Here is a 26,023-nt window from a genome sequence, read left to right as displayed (position 1 = left end):
ATCCGTGAGTAAACTTATTAGTTAATCAGGTTCTAACGTATTAATAATGGTGTTAATTGGCAGTATGGGTAAATTACAGAAAGATCTGCATTACGTCCTATTCTGTAAAGTGTGCACCTAAATTTTATGGCACACAACTCCAAAGGAGTGTGGCCATGGAAGGGACATGGGCGGGTCAGGAGTGTTCCAAGGATTTAGAAACGATGTCATTTACATGCCTAACTGCCTTTAGTTGGGCACCAGCATTTACAGCTTTTGGCAGGCATACATGTTTGTGCCCAAAATTAGGCATGAAGAGCCAAGTTCAGAAATGGCACTCAAAATTAGGTTCAAACTGACCAAAAAAACAGGAAACCAGGCAGCTGTTGAAAGTAGAAATCAAACACTGTTTCAATATTGCTCAGAAGTGTAATCGAGAGACCAAAACAAGGGTCAAGACCTCCACTATATGTCACTACTACTTCTCAATACACAAAGGAGATGGTATACTGTTAACCAACACCAGTCAATCCACTCAAATAAATTAGTCTTCAGACCCTCAGAAATGCCAACATCCACTCCATTGTAGTTTCAATAATGGTTGGATTTACACATTAGATCCTCACCGGGTCACTTATAATCTATTGTGAAGATAGAACTTTACTCTGACTATTTTGCCAACAATCTTCTTATAAAGCTAATACTTAGCTGAGGTGGTGCATTCAAAGGGATCTATTACCAACATGTTTCACCCTATACTGGGTTTCATCAGGGCTTCGATCCCTCTAAGTTTGAATTGGTTACCCACAACACGACCATTCAAAATTCATGAGTGGTCGTGTTGTGGGTAACCAATTCAAACTTAGAGGGATCGGAGCCCTGATGAAACCCAGTATAAGGTGAAACATGTTGGTGATAGATCCCTTTGAATGCACCACCTCAGCTAAGTATTAGCTTTATAAGAAGATTGTTGGCAAAATAGTCAGAGTAAAGTTCTATCTTCACAGTAGATTATAAATGACCCGGTGAGGATCTAATGTGTAAATCAAACCACTATTGAAACTACAATAGAGTGGATGGTGCATTTCTGAGGATCTGAAGACTAATTTATTTGAGTGGATTGACTGGTGTTGGTTAACAGTATACCATCTCCTTTGTGTATTGAACTGATATTATCCTCTCAAAAATATTTATTTATTATCCTTCCATCAACATACTTCTCAATCATAGCACATTTAATGGTCGCCCCAATTAAAAACTCCAAAACTTTTCACTATTCACACTGAACTGTATGTACTTATCTGTTTCACCAGTGCTGGGCTCTGATGTGTTTCGCCAAAGTTGCTTCAGAAAAACTTGTATTCAAAGTGGGTTTACAAAATCCATGGTCTCATTCATGGAAACATAATGATAGATAATATCCAAATGGTCCATCCACTCTGTCCATTCGCAGTAACCATTATCTATTCCTCTCTCTCACAAATCCCTCGTGCCTATCCCATGCTTTCTTGAATTCAGACATATTGTAGTCTTTGTCTCCACCACCTCTTCCGGGAGACTGTTCCATTCATCTACCATCCTTTCTGTAAAAAAGTATTTCCTTGGATTACTCCTGAACTTCATCTTATGCCTTCTCATTTCAGAGCTTCCTTTCAAATGAAAGGGACTCAACTCATGTGCCTTTATGCCATGTAGGTATTTAAACGTCTCTATCTTATCTCCCCTCCCGTCTTTCCTCTAAAGTATACATATTGAGATCTTTAAGATTGTCCCCATATGCCTTATGATGAAGACCACGCACCATCTGGACTAACTCCATCCTTTTTATATCTTTTTAAAGGTGTGATCTCCAGAATTGCACACAATATTCTAAATTAGGTCTCACCAGATTCTTATACAGGGGCATCAATATCTCCTTTTTCCTACTGGCCATACCTCTCCCTGTGAACCTTAGCATCCTTCTAGCTTTCACAGCCACCTTGAGATTATTACATACAATCACACCGAAGTCCCACTCTTCTGTCGTGCACATAAATTCATAACCCCCCTAAACTGTACCATTCCCTCGGGCTTTTGCAGCCCAAATGCGTGACCTTGTGTTTCTTAGCTTTAAATTTTTGCTGCCAAATCTAAGACCATTTTTCAAGCTTCACTAGGTCTTTCATCATGTTATTTACATCATCCGGGATGTCTACTCTATTGCAGATTTTGGTATCATCCATAAAAAGGCAAATCTTACCTGACTGCCCTTCAGCAATATCGCTTATAAAAAGTTAAAAAGAACAGGCCCAAGAACAGAACTTTGAGGCACATCACTGGTAACATCCTATTCCTCAGAGCGATCTCCATTGACCACTACTCTGTCGCCTTCCACTCAACCAGTTCCAGACCCAGCCCATCACTTTAGGGCCCATCCCAAGGGCACTCAGTTTATTTATTAGACACCTGTGTGGAACACTGTTAAAGGCTTTGCTAAAATCTAAATACACCACATCTAGCCCATTCTCTGTATCCAATTCTCTGGTCATCCAGTCAAAATTAAGTGGAGATAACCAGCTGTCTCCTGCTAAACATTAGCCCTTAGCCAGTCAAATACTATTTAACCTGCCAGGAACCGTTCCTGGTTGGTTAAATAGCGTTGAATTGGGAGATATGTTTCTATCTGTGCAGCACATTAGTGATTCACTTTCCAGAGTAGGCTGGCTTGAGAAGCTGCTGGAAGCAGGAGCTATGGAAGCTTCCCCTAAGCAAGACATCTCTTTCAACCTGAAATTGAGGCTTCTGCCACCACAGCTTTGTAGCAGTTGCAGGTGGTGGTTTCCCTACCAAAGCAATTGAGGCCCAAACACTGGGAGGTATCATGATCAGAAAGAAGGTATCGTGATCAGAAAGAAATTGATCAGATTTGTCTAACGAGACCTACCTCTAGTGAATCCATGTTGCCTCTGGTCCTGTAATCCACCGGATTCCAGAAGCGTCACCATTCTATGTTTGAAAAGTGTTTCCATTAATTTGCTTACTCGGAAGTCAGACTTACTGGCCTATAATTTCTTACTTCTTCCTTATTTCCACTTTTGAGTAGAGGGACTACATCCGCCCTTCTCCAGTCTTCTGGTGCCACTCCTGACTCTAGAGAAGCATTAAAAAGGTCAGTCAGCCTTTTCCTCACTCAAAATTAGATGCCAGAAAAAATGCACTAAGCGCTGTTCTATAAAAAGTGTTCCTGGCTAAATGCCCTTTATGGAATAGTTCATAACACGATTTCCTGTGCCCAAGACTTAAGCCTGCTGAAGTCTGGTGTAAATCCTGTGATCAAGTTTGGTGCATAACCCTTGTATTTTGTAGCACTGCACTGAAATTTGTGTAGGGCCCCTGACCCGCCCATGGCTATGTTCCCTTTTGAGTTCTACTGGCATAGATTTAGGCACAGATCAGATCTGTGTGCAAATCCTAATTATTGCCACAAGTTAGCCTTCACTCAACATATTTCAAATGTTAAGGCTGGTCTGGTTCTGCATTCTTTTACGCACCTTAAGAGATTTCTTGGATTTTGATTCTCTGTAAACAGCGATTCATGTTTTTCTTATTTGTAAACTGGATTATTGTACCTGTCTATGCTGGTCTTCCAGTCTCTCAGATTAAACGGCTTCAGACACTTCAAAACTGCTTCATGCTTCTCTTCAAAACATCAAGATATGATCATGTTTCACCACTTCTTTCTCCTTTACACTGGTAGCTTATTCATTGTAGAGTCAAGTTCAAGATTCTCATTCTTGCACACAAAGCTTTTCACTCAGGTGCTCCTCTGTATGTTTCATCTTCTTCTGTTCCTTATACTCCTTCCTGTGCTTTATGCTCTTTAGAGTCCTACAGGACGGTTCTCCCAAGGCAGTGACAGATGCACCTGGAGTCTAGGAATATGGCTTTAGTTTTGGCTCCTCTCTGAAATTCCCTTCTGGACTTCTTCCAATCAGAATACTCATTCTCTCGTTTCAAAATATTGTTTTAGACTCACTTTTTCTCTTTATCTTTTAGTGGGACCGACTGAGGTTTGTGGGTGGATGACGTGGGGAAAGCAGGCAGCTGGTTAACACAGCTTTTGTTTGTTGATTTATTTATTAAGGCATGTTTGTGTTGTATTTAATGTTATGTAAACTGCTTAAATCCTTGATTGATACAGGCAGTATAACAAATTAATAAATAATAATAAGTGACAATTATCACCAATTATTGATTAACAGCTCACTAGCTAGTTAATTTGTGTATGGATCTTAGATCCAAGCCTAAATAATCCAGGAGCAATTATATTCATTTCAGCAGATACTTCATCCTGATTTTGTTGACTTTTGTTTCCTCCCAGCTGGCAAATAATAAGTAGATACTATAGGTGGAATTAGATCTGAAGAAATTTGTGACACATCCCAAGTGTATATCTTGTAAACATTTCTCACAGTAACACTTGTTGCGGTTTTGTAAAGTTTAGAAATCTCAAATTAAATGAACATGATTTATTTTCCTAATTTTCCAGTTTCACTGTCAAATTCAGATATTCTTTTATTAAAGTAGTTTGCACTATATTTATTCGATCTAAATCCTTTTTGACTTTTTTAGCCATTGCTATTAAATGGTTTAAGTCAGGGGTGCCCACACTTTTTGGGCTTGCGAGCTACTTTTAAAATGACCAAGTCAAAATGATCTACCAACAATAAAATGTTAAAAAAACACAATGCACACTGTACGCTGTTAATTATCATTCCTATTCTGGGGGTTTTTCAAAGAGGTCAAAGCAGATGACACTATGCACTGTCACCTCAGTAACAACCATACAAAAATAGACAAATACCCACCCCCTCCCTCTTTACTAAACCACAATAGCAGTTTTTAGTGGAGGGAGCTGCGCTGAATGCCCAGCGCTGCTTTCGACGCTCATAGGCTCCCTGCGCTAAAAACCGCCATTGCGGTTTAGTAAAAGGGGACCATATTGTAAAATATAGACAGCAGATATAAATTCAGACACATTTTGATCACTAAATTTAAAATAAAATCATTTTTCCTACCTTCTCTGGTGATTTCATGAGTCTCTGGTTGCACTTTCTTCTTCTGACTGTGCATCCAATCTTTCTTCCCTTCTTTTAGCCTGTATGCTTCCTCTCCTCCTGACCTCATTCCCCCCCCAACGTTTTCTTCTTCTCTCCCTGCCCTCTCTTTCTTTCTCTCTTCATGCCCCCTTTCTTTTTTTCTGTTTCTCTTCTTTCCTTCTGTCTCTCTGCCTGCCCTCTTTCTCCCTCCCTGCCCTCCCCCAAGCCACTGCCGCTGCCATCGGATAACAGGCCCCCAAAGCCGCCCACCAAGCTCTCCCTGCTTTGGGCCCACCAGCATTCCTCTCCCCGACGTCAATTTTGCCGTCGGAGAGGAAGTTCCACTGGCCAGAACTTCCTCTCCGACGGCAGAATTGACGTCGGGGAGAGGAAGGCTGATCGGCCCAAGATCGACCTATTGGGAGAAATGCTGCCGGGTCCTGCCTTTGAGGAAACAGAAAGTAGGCAGGACCTGGCAGCAAGAAGAACAAATCGCAAGCTTCACTGACCTGTCTCCCGCAGCCCGCGAATGGGGCTCTAACATGTGCGTGCCGGCTTCCCTTCTCTCCCCCCCCCACAGACATAACTTCCGGTTTCAGAGGGAAGAGAAGGGAAGCCGGTACAAGCACACGTTAGCCCCCGGAGCATAAATTCTCCAAGCCGGGTTTTTTTTTTTTTTAAATGTTGAGCAGCAGAGGCAGCAGCAGAATTCAGGAGCAGGCCAGTCAGGAGAGGAAAAAAGAGAAGGGAAGAAGGGAACTCGCTCTGCGATCGACTGGGGTCGCCTGTCCAAAGCAGTTTTGTCCACTTTAGCATCAACATGCCTAATTTCCTGAACAAGACCATTCATCTGTGGAACAATGGCTTTACCCAGTTCTAATAGAGTCTCACAAATAACATTCAGGATAATGAGCAGGACAAAGAAACTGAAGTAAAAGCAAACCTGTGGTTGAAGATAAGTTTGTCAGCAACACTTTTGTCTCCTCTGAATCTCTAGTTGCCACCATTACACCTCCCTCTGGAGCCAACGAGGCTGTTTCTAATATGCCAGAGCTGCCTCTCACAATGACTTACTCCTGAGTCCTGCTCTGTTCATGATACTTCCCAGTGCTAGGGCCTCAATTGCTTTGGTAGGGAAGCCACCACCTGCAACTGCTACAAAGCTGTGGTGGCAGAAGCCTCAATTTCAGGTTGAAAGAAGATGTCTTGCCTAGGGGAGATTGCCATAGCTCCTGCTTCCAGCAGCTTCTCAAGCCGGCCTACTCTGGAAAGTGAATCACTAATGTGCTGCACAGATAGAAACATATCTCCCAATTCAACGCTATTTAACCAACCAGGAACAGTTCCTGGCCCGTTTATAGAATTTGGCTGGCTAAGTGCTAATGTTCAACGGGAGATAGCTGGTTATCTCCACTTAATTTTTGCAGTTAATGGCTAACTGCTTGCTGGCTATGTTGCATGAACTAACTGGCTAGCCGCGAATATTTAAGTGTTAGCTAGCTAAGTTTAGCAGCCAAATTGAAACAAATGGCCCATCCAGTCTGCCCATCCAAAGTAACCACATGCTTATCCCAGGCTTTCTTAAATTCAGACACTTTCTTAAATTCTTAAGTTAAGGCTTTCTTAAATTCAGACACTTTCTTAAATTCTTAAGTTAAGGCTTTCTTAAATTGGGCCACGTAAATAGCTGAATATTAACTTAGCCAGTTAAGTTAATAGTGGCCAAACCCCACCCTCCTTGATATTCACTTCTGGTCATTGGAAACGTCCTTGCATTGAATATTCAAGCTCACTGCCAATCATGGGACTTATCCAGCCTCCTGCGTCTGATATTCAGACACTGCCTCCTGTGTCTGAATATCGGCCCCATAGAAAATAATGGCAAATAAAGGCCATATGGCCCATCTAGTCTTCCCATCTGTAGCATCCACTATCTCTTCCCCCTAAGAGATTCTACATGCCTGCCCCACGCTTTCTTAAATTCAGATACAGTCCTTGTCTCCATCGCCTCCACCGAGAGGTCAAGTTTCAAGTTTAATTTTAATTTGATATACTGCCTATCTAATAGTCTAAGTGGTGTACATACAGAATAAAAATATATTAAGTTAAAAAAAAAGTGTTGACAAAGACAGGTACAAACAAACATTAAACTAATATTTGCTACAAGAGGGAAGAAGGGAAATTAATTACATTATATTTCTAAAAAAAATAAGAGGGCAACACAGTAGGGAAGAGATATTAGGAGTAAGCCTTAATGATTGGACTTATGCAGCGAAGGCATCTTTAAACAGAAATGTTTTAAGATTTGAATTTTGCTAAGCAGTTTTCTTGTCTTAGGTGATTAGGTAGGGCGTTCCATAGGGTTGGTGTAGTGACTGAGAAGATAGTTTTCCGGGTAGTATTATATACGATATGGTAAATTGAGGGGATTGAAAGGAGATTTTGTTGGGTCAAACAAAGTGAGCTAGAGGGGCAGTATGGTAATAGCAATCGGTCAATGAATGCCGGAGTATGTTCGAATCTTCTTTTAAAGTGAGGAGGGTATTTTCAGACATCCGGTGGGTTATAGGTAGCCAGTGAGCATTTTAAAGTAACAGCGTAACATGATCAAACTTTTTTTTTCTCGTATATAATTTAATGGTAGTGTTCGGGATGATTTGGAGTCTTCTGATTTCTTTGTTAGTGATCCCTTGGTATAGAGAGTTACAATAGTCTAAGAATATTGAGTGACTGAGGTTCAAGAAGAGTGGCAATAGAGCAATCATTCTTAATTTGAAAAAGCATTTTTTAATGACCAAACTAATTTTCTGAAGGAATCTAAGTTTGTCATCAAGAATAACCCGAAGACGTTTTATGGTAGTATTCATTTCAATTGGCGTTGATCTTATACAGACCGGGTTTACTAAAGTTTCTTTGTTGCTGCTAGGAAAAAAGAGAGTTTTTGTTTTGGCAAAATTAAGTGAGAGTATATTTTCAGTAAACCATTGACTTATTTTATCTAATTTTCGAGAGATGTCTTGAATGTCACTCGCTACATTTGGTTGAATTGGATAAATAAGTTGAATGTCGTCAATGTATGTAAAAACAGTGAAGCCTATAGATCAGTGTATCGCAAACTGTGTGCCGCGGCACATTAGTGTGCCTCCTGAGATTTCAAGTGTGCCACGGCACACTGGGCAGGAAGAGAGGCTCTGGTGCCAACGTCAGCTGACTTACAACTTCCTGTTGCCATTGCTGCTGCTTTCCGCATTTCCACCCCCCTTGGTAGCCCCACCTTCTTCTAGTAAAGCCTGTCAAACCCGATAGGTGGAAAAGCGTGGTCATTATGAGCTCCCTGCATTGATATGCCGGCTGCGGCCTCTCTGGCTTGATGTGAGGATAAGGCAGCCTTCACATATCTGCCAGGACTCCTGCCTTCGTCTTGTCTGTGCACCCCCCGGACCAGCAGCAGCAGCTCTGTGTGCTTTAAACTTCGCCACACAGCTGCCGCTAGCAGTAGTTTAGACACGGTTTCATGAGGAAGCCTTGGGGCCTTTGCTAGGCTGGCCCACTTCGATGATGCGAAGTGGGTCGGCCTAGCAAAGGCCCCGAGGCTGCCTCATGAAACCGCGTCTAAACTACTGCTAGCGGCAGCTGTGTGGCAAAGTTTAAAGTACACAGTGAACTGCTGCTAGGCTAGAGAGAGGAGAGGTATTGCTGGAAAGGGGACGAGGGAAGGGTGAAGGGGTACTGCTGGACAGGGGAGGAAGGGAAAAGGAAGGGTGGAGAGTTAATATGGACAGGGGGAGGAGGGAAGGGAGAAGGGGTACTGCTGGACATGGGGAGCAGGGAAGGGAGAAGGCGAACTGCTAGACATGGGGAGAGGTGCTGCTGGACAGGGGAAAAGGAAGGGAGAAGGGGGTACTGCTGGACAGGGGGGAGGGAAAGAGAAAGGAGAAGAGGTGCTGCTGGACCTGGCAGAAGGGGAGGGAAAAGAAAGGTGCTGCACACTGGAGAGGAGGGTGAGATGGTACATGGGAGAGAGCATGTTGGGTTGGGGGGTGAGAAGGAGGGATGCCACTTGAGGGAAGAGGCAAGGACAGAAAGAGAAAGCATGCATGAGGCATAAAGTGTTGAACTCATGGAAAGGATGAGATGGATGGGAAGGAGAAATGTCACACTCGAGGGAAGGGGGAGAGGGCAGAGAGTGAAAGAGAGAGAGATGTTGGTTAGGGGAGGGAAGGGGGACCAGAAGAGAAGCATGCAGGAGGAAGAGAGAAAGAAATGCTGGACTGGGAGGGGGGCCAGAAAGGAGGAAGGGAAGGGAGATGGACTGCAGGGGGCAGAAAAGAGGAAAGGAGAGAAATGTTTGTTACACTTGGGGGGAAGGAGAGATGACTAAAGGAAGGGAGAGATACCAGACCAGGGAATGGAAGGGAAAGAGGGGAGTCTGGTAGCACTATAGAAATAATAATAATAGTAGTAGTAGTAGAGAGGGATGCCAAATTATGGGAAGGACAGGAGAGAGATGCCAGACTGGGAAGGGGGAAAAGGAAGGAGAGAGATGTTGGACTACTGGGGGGAAGGAGAGAGATGTCAGACCATGGAAATGTGGAGGGATGGAGCAAGAGATAGGAAGGGAAGGTAAGACATGAAAAAGTACATAAGAACATAAGCAATGCCTCTGCTGGATCAGACCTGAGGTCCATCGTGCCCAGCAGTCCACTCACGCGGCGGCCCAACAGGTCCAGGACCTGTGCAGTAATCCTCTATCTATACCCCTCTATCCCCTTTTCCAGCAGGAAATTGTCCAATCCTTTCTTGAACCCCAGTACCGTACTCTGCCCTATTACGCTATCTGGAAGCGCATTCCAGGTGTCCACCACACGTTGGGTAAAGAAGAACTTCCTAGCATTCGTTTTGAATCTGTCCCCTTTCAACTTTTCTGAATTCCCTCTTGTTCTTTTATTATTCGAAAGTTTGAAGAATCTGTCCTTCTCTACTCTCTTTATGCCCTTCATGATCTTATAAGTCTCTATCATATCCCCTCTAAGTCTCCTCTTCTCTAGGGAAAAGAGACCTAGTTTCTCCAATCTCTCAGCATATAAAAGGTTTTCCATCCCCTTTATCAGACGCGTCGCTCTCCTCTGAACCCTCTCGAGTAACACCATGTCCTTCTTAAGGTATGGCGACCAATATTGGACGCAGTACTCCAGATGCGGATGCACCATCGCCCGATACAATGGCAGGATAACTTCTTTCGCCCTGATTGTAATACCCTTCTTGATTATACCTAGCATTCTATTTGCTTTCTTAGCAGCCGCTGCGCACTGTGCCGTCGGCTTCATTGTCATGTCCACCATTACCCCCAAGTCCCTTTCTTGGGTACTCTCATTTAATAACATCCCTCCCATCATATAGTTGTACCTTGGGTTTCTGTTTCCCTCATGTAATACTTTATATTTCTCAACGTTGAACTTCATCTGCTATCTCGTCGCCCATTCCCCTAGTTTGTTCAAGTCCCTTTGCAATTCTTCGCAGTCCTCTTTAGTCCGAGCTCCACTAAATAGTTTGGTGTCGTCTGCAAATTTTATTATTTCGCACTTCGTCCCTGTTTCTAGATCATTTATGAATATATTAAATAGCAGCAGCCCGAGCACCGAGCCCTGCAGGACCTCACTCGTGACCCTCCTCCAGTCCAAGTAGTGACCCTTCACTCCTACCCTCTGTTTCCTACCCGCCAACCAGTTTCTGATCCATCTATGTACATCTCCTTCCACCCCATGGTTCTTCAGTTTCCGGAGTAGGCGTTCATGGGGCACCTTGTCAAAGGCTTTTTGGAAATCTAGATATATGATGTCTATGGGGTCTCCTTTGTCCATCCGTTTGTTAATTCCTTCGAAGAAATGCAATAAGTTCGTTAGGCACGATCTCCCCTTGCAGAAACCATGTTGGCTCGTTATCAGAAGTTTGTTTCTTTCAAAATGTTCATTGATGTTTTCTTTTATCAGTGCTTCCGCCATTTTCCCCGGAACCGAGGTCAGACTCACCGGTCTGTAGTTTCCCAGGTCACCTCTTGATCCCTTTTTAAAGATGGGCGTAACGTTGGCTAACTTACAGTCCTCCGGGATCACGCCTGTTTTCAGGGATAGATTGCAAATTTGCTGCAGTAGTTCTGCTATCTCCTCCTTTAATTCCTTCAGAACCCTTGGATGGATTCCGTCCGGACCCGGGGATTTGTCGGTTTTTAGTTTTTATTTCTGCCTGCGTACATCTTCAAGGCTCACTTCATGGATGTTAATTTTTCTGCTTGATTTCCATTGAAGAATTGCTCAGGTTCCGGTATGTTGGATGTGTCTTCGTTTGTGAATACAGACGAAAAGAACACGTTAAGTCTTTCTGCCACTTCTTTCTCCTCCTTCACCACTCCCTTCCTGTCTCTGTCGTCCAGCGGTCCCACCTCCTCCCTAGCTGGTTGCTTCCCTTTAACATATCTAAAGAACGGTTTGAAATTTCGTGCTTCCCTGGCTAGCCTCTCTTCATGCTCTCTTTTGGCTTTTCGAACCACTCGGTGACATACTTTTTGATACTTCCTGTGCTCTTTCCAGTTCCCCTCAGTTTTGTCCTTTTTCCATTTCCTGAATGAATTTTTCTTATTTCCTATCGCTTCCTTCACTATTTTAGTTATCCACGCTGGGTCTTTTGTTCGACTCTTTTTGCACCCCTTTCTGAATCTGGGGATATACAGATTTTGCACCTCGCTCACCGTGTTCTTGAGAAAAGACCAGGCATGTTCTACCATTTGCCATTTTTTGGAAGTGTTCCTAAGTTTCTTCCTTACCATTTCCCTCATTGCTTCGTAGTTTCCTTTCCTGAAGTTGAAAGTTCTCGCTATGGTTCTCTTTCCTTTCGGTATTCCTACCTCAACCTTGAACTTGAGCATGTTATGATCGCTATTTCCCAACGGTCCCACTACCTCTACTTCCTTTGCAGGTCCCCTTAACCCATTTAGGATTAGATCCAGAGTGGCATTTCCTCTCGTTGGTTCTTTAACAAGCTGCTCCATGAAACAATCTTGAATAGCCTCCAGGAATTCTGTCTCCCTAGAGCATTTTGAGTTTCCAAGATTCCAGTCTATCCAGGGGTAGTTGAAGTCTCCCATAATAACCGTGTTACCGCTATTGCATTCTCGCTTCATCTCGGCTTCCATTTCTTCATCGATATCTCCAGTTTGCCCGGGTGGACGATAGTATAAGCCCATCTTTATTTCAGGCCCTTTCCATCCCATTTTTAACCCATAGCGATTCCAGCTTGTTGGTCGTCTCTGCTGTGTCCATTTTTGTCGATTGTATGCTTTCTTTTATGTATAGAGCTATTCCACCTCCTTTCTGTCCTGACCTGTCCTGGCGATAGAGCTTGTACCCCGGCAGTGCTGTATCCCATTTGTTTTCTTCATTCCACCACGTTTCAGAGACTCCAATGATGTCTATGTCCTCTGCATTGGCCATGGCTTCTAATTCCCCCATTTTGTTTCTTAGGCTCCTTGCATTAGTATATATGCAATTTAGATCCTGGTATTTTCTTGTCTTCATTTCCTTTCCCAGTGCTTTGGTCTTTAGTTTCTTCTCTTTTGTTACAATCCTTCTATCCTCCTCTTCTGGGTTAGTCGACTCCTGTAATTTGTTCATTGTTTCTTCCCAGCCTTTTTTCCTCTTGGTATCTTCATGGGATACCTTCTTCCGAATCATCGACGCTTGGTCGACTGTCGGCTTTCCCCTTCTTCTTAGTTTAAAGCCTGTTCTATTCCTCTCCTGACGTTGTTTGCTAGAAGTCTTGTTCCCGCCGCGCTCAGATGCAGTCCATCTCTCCTGTAGAGCTTGCTCTTGCCCCAGAACGTTGTCCAGTTCCTCACGAAGTGGAACCCTTCTTCCTCACACCATCTCCTCATCCACGCATTTATTGATTGTAGTTCCTCTTGCCTTTTCACATCTGCCTTGGTACTGGTAGGATCTCTGAGAAGTAGATTTTGAGAAGAAAGCAGAAAAATTGAATGTTAAGTTAATGCCAAAGATGGATGCAGGGCAGAAAATGAAGAAGGAGAGAAAAACAATGAATGAATAAGAAGGCCCTGGAAACAGTTAAAAGCACAGAAAAATAAAGTCACCAGACAACAAAGGTAGGAAAAATGATTTTATTTTCAATATAGTAATTAAAATGTGTCAGTTTTGAGACTTTATATCTCCTGTGTATATTGTGTATATATGAAAAATGAAAGGAAAAAATGACATTACAATTAGTAAAGGGGGTGGGATTTGGGGCAGTGCTTGGGTGGGTTTAGGGCAGAGCTTGGGAGGTCTGTGGTTGGGGATACTTAGCTAGTTGAGAAACACTGCTATAGGCAATCATCGGCGCTAGTACCTCTTCTCTCCCACCCTCTTCCCTGCTGGCACCCTCTACTGGCGTCTCGGGGCCCATCTGGCAGTCCTCTGCACATGGGTGGATGTTGATGTGATGATGTCATGTATGCGTGTGATGTCATCACGACAACATCTGTGCACTTCCGGGTGCCTCGAGCCATGGCCACTACCTTTAGTTTGCCCCGACTTGAGAAAGTTTGAGAGACACTGCTATAGATTGAGCAAGGGTTAGTTGAGGAACAAGTGGTAGTATTGATCCCTGTGGAATTCCGAACTGTTGAGTGTATGGTTCTAGACAGAGTTAGCATATTTCACCTGATAAGTGCAATCTGAGAAGTAGGAGTTGAACCATTCAAGGGCTTTTCCTGAGATTCCTGAAGATTGCAATCTTTTTAGTAGTATTGAGTGGTGTATAGTATTTAAAGCCATTGTAAGATCCAAGGAAATTAGGAGAACTGATTTCCGATAATCCAAGAAGTATTTGATTGAAGTTGTGAGACCTATTAATGAATGTTCAGTATAGTGGTGGGGTCTGAAACCTGTTTGGTTTGGATGGAAAGTATTTGTCTTTTCTAGGCATCTACCACTCTTTTTGTAATGAAGTATTTTCTTAGATTACTTCCGAGTCCTCTTTTAACTTCATTTTATACTCTCTCATTCCAGAACTTCCTTTGGTTTGAAAGACCTGCCTTCCATGCATGTCTCAATTATATCTCCTCTCTCATCTTTCTTCCAAAGTATACATATTGAAGTCTATGAGTCTGTCTCTATGTGCTTTACGATGACCACTGACCATTTTAGTAGCCATCCCACCAGAGCTGATACTCCAGGCTTGAAGGGAAAAACCTGGGTCTATCCTTTGTACATACCCTTTGTAATGATTAAAGAGGAAAAAAAAAACCTGCAAGTGTATCTCAAAGTAATGCAGCCATTGTGACTCCGCGCCTAGTCCTGCAGAATAGATTCTGTTGACCAGACATGAGAAAGTAAGAATTGCCATACTGGGACAGACTGAAGGTCCATTAAGCCCAGCATCCTGTTTCCAACAGTGGCCAACCCAGACAAAATTTGAATTCCTTTTATCAAGCAGCAGTAGAGCCTTTTACTGTGGGCCAGCACGGCAAATGCTCCAATGCCCTTTCAATTCCTATGAGCATTGGAGCATTTACCTCACCAGCCCCAGGTAAAAGGCTCTATCACTGTTTAATAAAAGGAGTCCTTTATGCAGTGAGTGGGGTGAGGAATTTTAAACAAGATTTACATGAAGATATCTGGCTAAATCTTTTGAATATCATCTTCATTGTTAAACAGTCACATAGTAGCATTGGGCCATTGTCTAAGATTTTAGCACAGAATATTTTAAGATTTGAGATTCTGGCAAAATGGGATAGCAAATCCCAGATACATAAAAGCAGGAGCAATTGGAAGACTAGCAGTGGGCTTGGGGACAGTGGAAAGACCTGGGCCTGCAAGATGGACATTATGTGACAGGAATACACACTAAATCACTTGCTTCTTTTCCCTGTCTCTCTTCAGATTCAGGGCATTAAGGTAGAAACAGAAGATAACCGGGAGACACGCTCTGCAAAGGATGCACTGCTGCTCTGGTGCCAGATGAAAACTGCAGGGTAAGAAGCTTTTTCTCTCACCCTGTACTATCAGCAAAGCACAAGCCTGTTTATGCTCTTTATCAGCTGTGAAGAGACAGTGGAAAATGGACAAAAAGGTCATTTCCTGACTTAAATGATACTTTTCTGACCTTGTCAAGGTTAAATTGTGAATTGTCTACTTTGCATCAATAATTAGTCTTTGATGGAGGTGGAGACCTAAGAAAGTGCTGATATTATATTGCCACAGCTTATTTGAATTAAAGATTTGATTACTAAAAGAACAATTGGACATTACGTAGAAAACAGCACAAACTTGAGAGATACATATGGGTCATTTCACACCAACTGTACAAATTTTCAGCATGATTCCCAACTTACCATCTCCAATTTCAATGAAACTTGGCACATAGATACTCTGGTTTGAAAAACTAAGTTCTGCAAAATTTCTACCTCAAACATGAAATTCATGTACAAGTTACAAGTTTATTAGAATTTGATGGATCGCTTAATCGGTTTGCAAAGCGATGTACAAAATTATTAAAAGAAAAGTGTGAATTACAAAAAGACAAACCAAATGACAAAATTCTTAGAGACAAGACAAACTTGAGTTGGGAGGAAGGGGGGGAAAAGTTACAATTCTATTTAGAAGAAAAAAAAGGAAAAGAACAAAAGGAAATGGGATAGTTAAAATTTAAAAATATTAAGCAAATCTAAAGTTCAAGTATTATAAGCATCTTTAAAAAGATAAGATTTTAAGGATTTTTTAAAGGCGGAGAGGTCTTTTTCATTTTTAATATAATGTAGTAAGAGGTGCCTAAGTAGAGGCCCTAAAATGCACCCCAAAGATGAAGCAAAAAATTTGCAAATTGAGTTTTTGGCCAACTTTGGCATTGAGGCATTAGAAGAGCACTTAACTGAGACTTTTGAAACTCTAAAAGCTTATTAAGTACAAAAGGTTGTATGTGTAGATTAAATTTCAGACTGATGTTAGCAATACTCTGTACAGGAGGTCCTTGAAGTTGCCCATTTGTTTCATACGACATGCACAAAAATTTTAAGGCCTCTACTTAGGCACCTCTTACTACATGAATTTCAGGATTTAGGGATTGAAACTTTGCATGGCTTAGTGCCATAAGGTAGGTTACCTATATACCAAGTTTCATTAAAATTGAAGATCTTAGCTATACATTCTGGTGGAATTCGTTGTGCCACATTTACAAAATGGAAAGAATAATTGCTATACAGAAAGGGAATTATAATAATTTTTAAAAGATCTGGGGGCCACTGACAAATTATTGTAATGATTAGACATCATTTTCCACTGACAGTATATTTATACATAGGGGGAGGGGGATGGTATAAAGTTCTATTTAAAGGTTTAATCAATAGATAAGAATACAATATTTATATGATACTTTTGATTGAAATATTTGTGGGAAGGGTGGGTGGGGAGGGAATAAATTTATGTATTTACGATGACAATAGAAAGAAATTCAAGTGATGTGTAAAAGTTTTAAATGATGTAATATTGTGTACTTGTTGAAAGATGAAAAAATGAATAAAGAATTTGAAAAAAAAAAAAAAAAAGAAGATGGTAAGGCGGGGACCACTTGTACAGTTGACATGGACTGACCTATATATAACAGTAACAGTCTCCTCTGAAATGTTCTTCCTGTCATCTACCAAGATTGCCAGCATATCTAAGTGCCTTTGAATATGGCATCCCCTGCACCATTTTTCACAGGAAAAGTAAATGAAAATGTCTGTAGATATTTTGTACCCATAGGGTAGAGTTTATATATTTGACAGTGCTTGATGTACCGCAAATGGAGCCAGTAAAGGTTCCCAAAGATACTTGCTAAGATAGTACTTTATAAAAGTAACTCTGCACAGAGCACCCTTTGCAGACTACTACCTCAGTGTGGATCTCGTGCTTAACATTGGGCACGGCTATTATATCTGCTGAAACCAGGTATAAGTGCTGGCACAATAGGGGCTGACTGAATTTGGCACTAAACTGACCCGAAATGCAGGTTGGGTTTCGGCTGAAAATGCCTGTGCATTTTTAGCGGAAACTGAAGCTGTAGCTCCGCTCCCCTATTGCAGCAAACCCATCCTGCTCCCAAGCCTGCCTCCCTTCTGACAGAAAACCCATTCCTCCCCCCTGGGCTGCCCACCAGCTCTGCCCTTCATAGGCACTTCCCAGGCCTACCTTTGGGGCAGGACTATCCTGAGCTGTTCCTGCCCTGTTGGCTGTGTTATGAAAATGGTGGCCACAGCTTCTTGAAGAGGCCACCAGACCACAAGGGCTTTTCAAAGGTAAGTCAGGGAGGGCCTATGGGAGGGTAGAGTTAGTGAGTGGCTTGGGGAGGGAATGGGTTTTCTGTTGGAGGGGTGGCTAGCTTGGAAGCAGCTTCGGGGGACAGGGCCACAGTTTTGGTTTCAGTTCCTGCCAAAATTGAATGGTGGATTTTAACCATGGATTTGGTTTTGGCTCGAACCAAAACCACTGTGTGTGAGGGCAGGCCACTTGACCAGGTAAGACAAGCTACACATACCCAGCAAGTTTCATAGTTTAATAGCACTGTCAGAGAATTGGGCGTGGCGTAGATCTGCATGTAGGTCCTAATTTTTTGCCAGTTAAGTGCCTATTAATTCCACCTAAACACCTAATTAACTAATTAGTTTATGCATGGATCTGGGCTCCATGTCCAACTCTGGGTGCTGTATATAGAATTTGCTAGGCAGTGATTTTCAGAGTAAAAGTAAACATATCCTTTTACTTTGAAAATTGATGTAAGACCATGATTAACTAGTACCCTGGGTTTTTACAAGGATATGACAGTGTTAAAATTGCTCCATAAGAGCTGTTTCACAGGCAGGAAAACTACTAGCTTTGCCAGCACCGGCAATCATGTCTTTGTGCCAGAGAGCTAAGCTCCCTGCTAATGTCTGTTATTGCTCTCCTCAGATATCCTGAGGTGAACATTCAGAATTTCAGCGCCAGTTGGCGAGATGGGCTTGCCTTCAATGCTTTAATCCACAAACACAGGTAAAATGATTCTTCTCCATGGATTCTGCATGCTTAAAGCTGGATTGTAGCAGATATAAAATCGGCAGGAAGGGTACAGATTAAGCTGTTGTGAAGATGTTTTTCTTCTTATTTCCTTTAAAAAATATTGGCATAGTCTTCCTTGATAAATTCAGGGCAAATTTTTGAACTAGAACAAAACATAGTAAATCCCAAGCTACAAGAATCTGCTGGATGATGCCTCTTAAATGTTGCATGATATTAATGCTGCTACATATAGGAGGGTGTATAGCAGGATTTCAAGTGTACCTCTCCACCTAGCAGTGGAAAGGGACAGGGTTCAATGGCTCAGTGGTACCGTGTGCAATGGGGCCAGGTAAGACAATCCACACATACTCAACAAGTTACTGTGAAACAATTAATATTTTATTAAAGGTGTATGGGAAAGCTCCTGTTCACAGGTGGGGAGAAAACAATATTCTAGCTAATTATGTAAACACAATAGAGTCCTTGGGGAGACTTACATGAAAGTCTCTTGGCTCAGCAGCAGTTCTTATGGGTTGTGGCCTGATCCCAGGGTTCAGAGTTACCAGCACAATCTCTAACAGATATACCAAGCTGGCCTGCAGCCGGCCATATCAAAAAACACAAACTCTCTCAAGGTTCCAAGTAGAAAATGACACGGGGGAAAAAATCTGTCCCCGTCACTGCACTGTCCCCGGCTCACCGTCCCCTTCACCGCCCCATCACCGCCATTCCCTTCACTGCCCCGTCACCGTCACTGCCATCCCATTCACCGCCCCGTCACCGTCCCCGCAGCATCCATATAAGCCTCAGTACTGTGAAACACCATGAAGAGAGAAGAGAGTCCTGTCACTACTACTACTGCACTGAGAATCTGTTTCAGTGCCTCTGCCCTGTAGTAAAAACAGAACATAAAATAAATCAATTGACTTGTCCTCCCTTGTAATGACGTGTCCCCCATGTTCACCTATAGCTCGAATCAGGTCAATTGTGCACACTAAAAATGCCCACCTGAGCACATAATCATACAGATGCTGCAGTACAATGAGCAACAGGAGGATCTGGAACGTGAGTGCAGGCAGGCAGTGATACAAAAACAGCAGACACCCGACCGATTGCAGCATTCCGCCATCTCCCTCACTCCACCTCACCTTAGATGTAGAGTATGCCGGCTTTCTTTTTCACCTAGCCGCATGCGTGGCTGCTCATTGTTCAATATTCTTCTCTGACGCAACCGGAAACAGGAAGTTGCAGGAGAGGAGAAGATTGATCAACTTGAGCAGCCGCGCGTGCGGCCGGGCGAAAAAGAAAGCCGTCATACTCTACATCAGTGTTTTTCAACCTTTTTACACCCATGGACCGGCAGAAATAAAATAATTATTTTGTGGACCGGCAAACTACTAGGACTAAAATTTAAAAACCCCGTTTCCGTCCCATCTCCGTGAGCTCGGTCACCTCAGTAACTATAGAAAAATAGACAAATATAGTGCAAAATATAGACAGCAGATATAAATTCTCAAAACTGACACATTTTGATCACTAAATTGAAAATAAAATCATTTTTCCTACCTTTGCTGTCTGGTGATTTCATGAGTCTCTGGTTGTGTTTCCTTCTGTCTGTGTATCCTTTCTTTCTTTCTGCACTCAGGCCCAAGAATTGTCCCTTTCTATTCTCTCCTTCTTTCCTTCCTATGTCCTTAGTGCCCCCGGTGCCTCCTTCCCATGTCTTTAGTGCCCCCAGTGCCTCCTTCCCATGTCTTTAGTGCCCCCAGTGCCTCCTTCCCTTGTCTTTAGTGCCCCCAGTGCCTCCTTCCCATATCCTTAGTGCCCCTTCCTGTCTTTAGTGCCCCCAGTGCATCCTTCCCATGTCTTTATTGCCCCTAGTGCCTCCTTCCTATGTTCCTCCCACTGCCTTCCACACTTTGTCCCACCCCCACCCCCGAAGCCTGCCTGCCTGTCTACCTCTCTCCCTCCCTCCCTAGCCATAGCCAGCCTGCTGCCTCCCTGACGCTCAAAAAAAAAAAAAAAGCCTCCCTCCTTCAGTGCTCCCTCTAAGCGGGCGGGTGTTGTGAGCAAAATGTTTTTCGCTGTGCGCTAAAAATATCGGGCGCCAGCAAGTTATGAGCCAACTCGCCCGATTCTCCTCTCGCCGCCCTGCCCGCCGTGCGCTGTGACGTGAAACTTGTGCGCTGGATGTAATATTTTGTGCGCCAGCGCACGCCAGTGCAGCTTAGAGGGAACACTGCGCCTCCTTCCTTTCCTCTGCTCTTACTGCCATGCTGCAGCTGCAGCTGCTAAAGCTGACAGGAAGTCTTTCCGACGTCAATTCTGAAGTCGGAGTGGATGTTCTGGGCCAGCCAGGCAACGATTGGCTGGCACAGAACGTCCTCTCCGACATCAGAATTGACTTCGGAAAGACTTCCTGTCGGCTTTAGCAACTGCAGCAGGGCGGTAAGAGCAGGGGAAAAGGAGGGAGGCTTTTTTTTTTTTTTTTTTTTTGCGCCTGTCCCTTAATCTTGCCAGCCCTGTGTGGACCGGCGGTTGAAGAACAGTGCTCTACATCTAAGGTGAGGTGGAGGGAGGGAGATGGCGGAACGCTGCGATCGGGCGGGTGGGGACCACGCGATCCTTGATTGCCTCACTGCGGAGACAAGTCCATTCACCGCTTCACGGGGAGGTGAATGTTCTTGTCCCCGTCCCCGCAGAGGCCACTATTTTTTCTTCCACGTTTCGGCGGGTTACCCGCGGCTAGCCGTGGGTAACAACCACCGTGTCATTCTCTAGTTCCAAGTTGAACTAGGTCTACCTGAATGTAGTAGTTGCAGTTTTTCAGCGTTGGGGGTTGAAACATATACATTGAGTCTTGCTGCCCCCTCCTTAACCTACGTAGCTCTGACCTGGCCTTTTATATTTCCTGGGTCATGCTACACCCCTCCCATGTCACTTTCCTCTTGGGCAGGACTAGGGTTTTAAGATGACCCTGACACTGTGAGGGAGTATTTTTAGGGGGAAGTGGCAGCATCCTATAAACGTCCTCATAGCCACATAGATGAAACTGTAGGAATTAAAGCCTTCTTCTTACCAGCTGGAGTTTTGGATGGTTTGGTCATGGTGAAACTGTGCTAACCCCACAGCACTGAGAGGCTGTTTTTAACATTGCATTCTATATGTCTGTCCATGACTTAATTCTTGCCTCCTCGTGGTGTTTTCATTCTCAGTGGAGCATATGAAATTAATACAGAGCAAGACAATTAGCCATAGTTTCATTCACAATTAAAAGCTATTATCAGAGGAAAGGCCACTCCTAGCATGACAGAATGTTGTAAAGTACAGCAGTATCCCCCCCCCAAAAAAAAAAAAAAAAAATCCTACCAGTGTTCTGCTATGGGCAGGAAGAGGAAACCACAAATTCCAGCCAACTATGAATGAAGTCATACTAGTATTTAGCAGCATCTACTTGTACATGAATCATCTCTGCTCCCCTTGAGAGGGAAGCTGACACGTTGTTTCTAATAGTATTCACTCCTTCTTCGATTACCCTTTCCAGGCCGGATCTCCTGGATTTCAACAAGCTGACCAAATCCAATGCTATGTACAACCTTCAACAGGCATTCAACACTGCAGAACAGTATCTGGGACTCACTAAGTTACTGGACCCTGAAGGTGGTTTGTGATCTTTGTTATGCTTAGTCACTGATTTTGGTGGTCAGTAATTAGGTAGATTGTTTTTGTTTTAGAGTTTTGGAATACCATCTGCTGCTTGATCTAAAATGTATTCTTTTAATTCCTCACCTTAGCTTTAGATCTGATCTCTTTTGTGCAGGAACCCCAAAATTCTGACGTTCTGTCTGTTCAGCACCATGGACAGTGTTGTGTGATTATACAGTATTTATTGTGAAGGGAAGGTGACCATGTTAAGGATACAAGACCTGGACTCAAAGCCTCATAGATTCTGATCTTGGCACTACATCTGATTCTATGTGCAGGGCTGGCCCAAACCACTAGATGGACTAGGCACCTGCCTAGGATGGGAGCATTTGGAGAACAGCATCTCCTTTTTCTTTTCTTATCCCCTGCCCCATGTGCAGCATCTATTCACTCAATCCTGCCATTGCTGCCCTACCACTTCCTGGATCTTGGCTGGCAATGCAAGCAGATTCAGCACTGGACTCGAGCACTGCTGCATCATACAGGAACTCCTGTGTTGGGGGTGGGGTATAGCTGCTCTTGTGTACAGGCCTGTGTTTAAAGGCTGCATAATGATGGTGAGACTTCTTGCAACCACCCCAGGCAGAATGGAGGCAGGGAGGAAGGGGAGATGCTGGACACTGAATAGAACTAGGGAAGGGAGAGGAGGATGCTGAATGGTGGTAGGTAGTACTAAGTGGGAATAAGGTAGGGTAGGGAGGGGAAGGGAGTAATGGCTAATTGAGAGGAGGGATAGAAAGAGAAGTCGATAATCTATGGGGGAGATTAGGAAAGGGGAGATGCTGTACTGCAGATGAGAAGGGCCTTGAGCCGCCCTGGGGAAGGGGTGCATGTCCCTGTTTAAAACCTGGGGACAAGTCACTTTCTGCCTGATATACTGAACTCCTTGGTGCTGTTGCAGAAAACTCTCCACACAGTTACTGTGGGTTTACCACTGTTTTAACACAGGATATAATGCAAAAAAATGTTTCAGTGCAAGTGATAACTCATGCAGAAACTCTAACCACATACTACGTTATAATGAATGCTGAAGCAGTGGATTTGCTATCCCATGGCATGCAAAAAAAAAAAAAAAAAAGTTTTGATGTGCAACTCCCACAAGAAACTTTTTGCCAAATCTGGGGCAGCATAGAAGGGATGATTAATATAGCATTTAATATTTTAGTATTTTTAAATACTCATCTCTTAGAAGCTGTCACTGAATTTTAGTATTTTTAAATACTCATCTCTTAGAAGCATAGCTTCAAAGAGATGAGTATTTAAAAATACTAAAATATTAAATGCTATATTAAAGAATACTAAAAAGAAAAAATACAATAGAATAGTTGACCAATGACGATTCTGGTGCTATTATATCTGTGTGCTTAATTTTTGCTACATAGCAGCACTGCTGAGGTCTATGAGTAGGAATATTTAAGGTATTTGCTCGTGAAGTAAATAATTGTGGTTATCCTAAGGAAACTATTATCAAGACTGCCTATACTATTTGAAGATTTAACAGGGCGGTAATTTATATGCTCATTGCTTATATTTTATGATCAGTAATTTTGCAGTAGAGCCAGTTTACCCAGAGTTTTTCTGCATTGGCCCCAGAATCAGACTTCTTATCTCTTTATGAGTCAGTTTTCATCCCCAGCTGTCACTGAATCTGTGGATTTGAGAAAGTTACTTTACCTCTGTGTTCTTCCACCAACCTAACCATGTATATAAAGGCTGCACTACTTACCTGTATTCCTATGTTCATTTATTGTCTCAAAACCCTCATGCTTGACTTTCTCTTTACCCCTCTTTCTGTATCTCATTGTCTCTCGCTTCTCTGTTACTGGCATTTCCCACATTCCCACGTCCCCTTCCTACCTTCTTTTCTACTCAGATGTAAACATGGAGAACCCAGATGAGAAATCTATAATTACATATGTGGTGTCCTTTTACCATTACTTCTCCAAAATGAAGGCGCTTGCTGTGGAAGGGAAGAGAATTGGGAAGGTACAGAAGCACGTATTTATTACATATTATTGTATCTTAAGATACATCTCCTTTGTAAAGCACATTGAGTGTGGTTTTGGCTTGAATTTACTTACAAAAACAAAGACAAACTCTCCCCCCTCACAAAAAGTCAAGAAATGACAAACTGCAAAAATGTGGAGTAAAATTATTATTAATCAAAAACCACAATCTCTTATTCATTTTTATAAAAGAAGGAGGTAAAACTGAACTTTCTCATTATTTTTCATATACACATTGTTGAACAGTGGTGAGACCTCAGATATTCTTAACCCAGCTCATTATAGAGCAGCAAAAGCTGGTCTACTGGGCGGGTATCTTTATAATCACTGATCTATCACCACCTCCAATCTAACGTTGGCTTCTTTTTTATGTTAAAATTATAAAAAAGAAGCCAACGTTAGATTGGAAGTGGTGATAGACCAGTGATTATAAAGATACCCGCTGAGTAGACCAGCTTTTGCTGCTCTATAATGAGCTGGGTTAAGAATATCTGAGGACTCACCACTGTTCAACAATGTGTATATGAAAAATAATAAGAAGTTTCAGTTTTACCTCCTTCTTTTATAAGAATGGATAAGATATTGTGATTTTTGATTAACAATAATTTTACTCCACATTTTTGTAGTTTGTCATTTCTTGAATTTACTTACTTCAGTTTTCTCTCTGTTTGTCACAATTTGTGTTCCCTTATGTTGGAAAAAGTGGGGAGAGCATTCAGAGCATGACTTGTGGAATTCTTTTTAACTCTTCTGCATATGTGCTTGTGTATGTTAGGGCAGCTGCAGAGGGTAGTTTTTGTGAGTGGGAGCAGTTTGCAGATGGTGGGGTAGATACAGGGGTTCATTTTTCAGAGTGGAGGCAATTTGCAAGGTAGTGGAGCAGTTGTGAAGGGTATGTTTTGGTGGTGGGGCAGCTGAGTTGGGTAGAAGCTGTAACTCCTTCCACAGAATTGCACTAGACCTTGGGGGGGGGGGGGGAACTTATTTCTATGGAACTCCTAATCTGATTGAGCTCATTTTTTAAATTCAATATGTATTTTTACCCTTTTTTTTTTTTTCTACATGCCAAGATTCATCCCATTCTGTCAAATTTCCATAGTTATTTTGTCCCCAGACAGACCAGCAGTCATTTCTCAAGCTCTTTGTATAATTCTTTCTAGCTTTCAGTGGATGGAAAAGAATATAAATGTAAGAATAACCTTTAGGAGGGCAAAAACTGGAGGAGCAGTTTAAAACTAGGAAACTGGATGATGTAACTCGGAAGAGGCATTCTGAAAAAGGGATAAGTTTCTTTGCTTAAACTTTGGGTGCTTAAGTGGATTACCACGTACCGTATATAATCGAATATAAACTGATTCAAAATAAACCGAAGTATCCTTTTCCCCCCTAAAAAGTGTGCGTGTGGGGGGAAAGATTGACTCACCATGACCACCCAAATTTCTAATCTCGGTCTATATTTGAGTTAATCTATAAAGACTGTTCACCTTCACTCCCCATCAGCTATCTCATAAGTCACTAAACATAATAAAAAGATCTTTGATGCCATATATCCCCAAGCTAACATATTCACAATTAGGTCCCTACATAGGAAAACACAACTACAGGCAAACACAAACTTAAATAAATGTAGACAAAAATTAAACCGAAACCTCAAGAAGCCATACACTGTATGCAGTGCAACACCAGAGAAAGAGACATACTATAGAAACAGCACTTTACACTATTGAAAATAAAAAGAAAGCAGTATAAATGTACTGTAAAACTGCATTTTCTGTTCATAAAATTAAAAATAAAATTATTTTTTCTACCTTTGTTGTCTGGCCTTTTTATTCATGTTTATCTCAGTTTCTTCTATCTTTTCTTAATTTTCTTTCCAGGGTCGCCACTCCAGCTGCCACTTCTCTCTCTTCCTGTCTTCTTTACTTCCTCTCCTATATCCATCTCTGACTTTAACCTTTTCCTTTCAGTTTGCCTCCATTTATTTTTCTGCACCTCGATCTGCTTCTACTTACAGCTTTCAAGCTTCCTCATCCTATTAAAGTCAATTCAATTTGTTACCTTTGCTTAATCTTCTGTAAACCGCATAGAACTTCACGGTGTTGCGGTATATAAGCTGTTATTATTATTATTCTCCAGTTTTTTTGCTAACTCTCCCCACTTCCCCCTTCCAGCATCTTCTTTCTCTCTCTTT

At 42.5% G+C, this 26,023-nt stretch overlaps 1 protein-coding gene across 3 annotated transcripts in view; it reads left to right on the top strand.

Moving 5' to 3' along the window:
- Positions 1-26,023, top strand: part of SPTBN4 (spectrin beta, non-erythrocytic 4) — a 420,524-nt gene that overhangs the window by 66,382 nt on the left and 328,119 nt on the right. For all 3 annotated transcript variants that reach the window (XM_033954096.1, XM_033954095.1, XM_033954094.1), the window contains 4 exons: positions 14,990-15,081; positions 18,035-18,115; positions 21,666-21,781; positions 23,700-23,812. In XM_033954096.1, coding sequence (XP_033809987.1) covers positions 14,990-15,081; positions 18,035-18,115; positions 21,666-21,781; positions 23,700-23,812 — 402 coding nt within the window. The remainder of the gene's footprint in view (positions 1-14,989; positions 15,082-18,034; positions 18,116-21,665; positions 21,782-23,699; positions 23,813-26,023) is intronic.

This window comes from Geotrypetes seraphini, chromosome 8, assembly GCF_902459505.1.
Source record: "Geotrypetes seraphini chromosome 8, aGeoSer1.1, whole genome shotgun sequence".
Taxonomy (NCBI): Eukaryota; Metazoa; Chordata; class Amphibia; order Gymnophiona; family Dermophiidae; genus Geotrypetes; species Geotrypetes seraphini.
The sequence above is the reverse complement of the archived record's forward strand: the minus strand, read 5'-3'. Positions and strand labels throughout refer to the sequence as shown.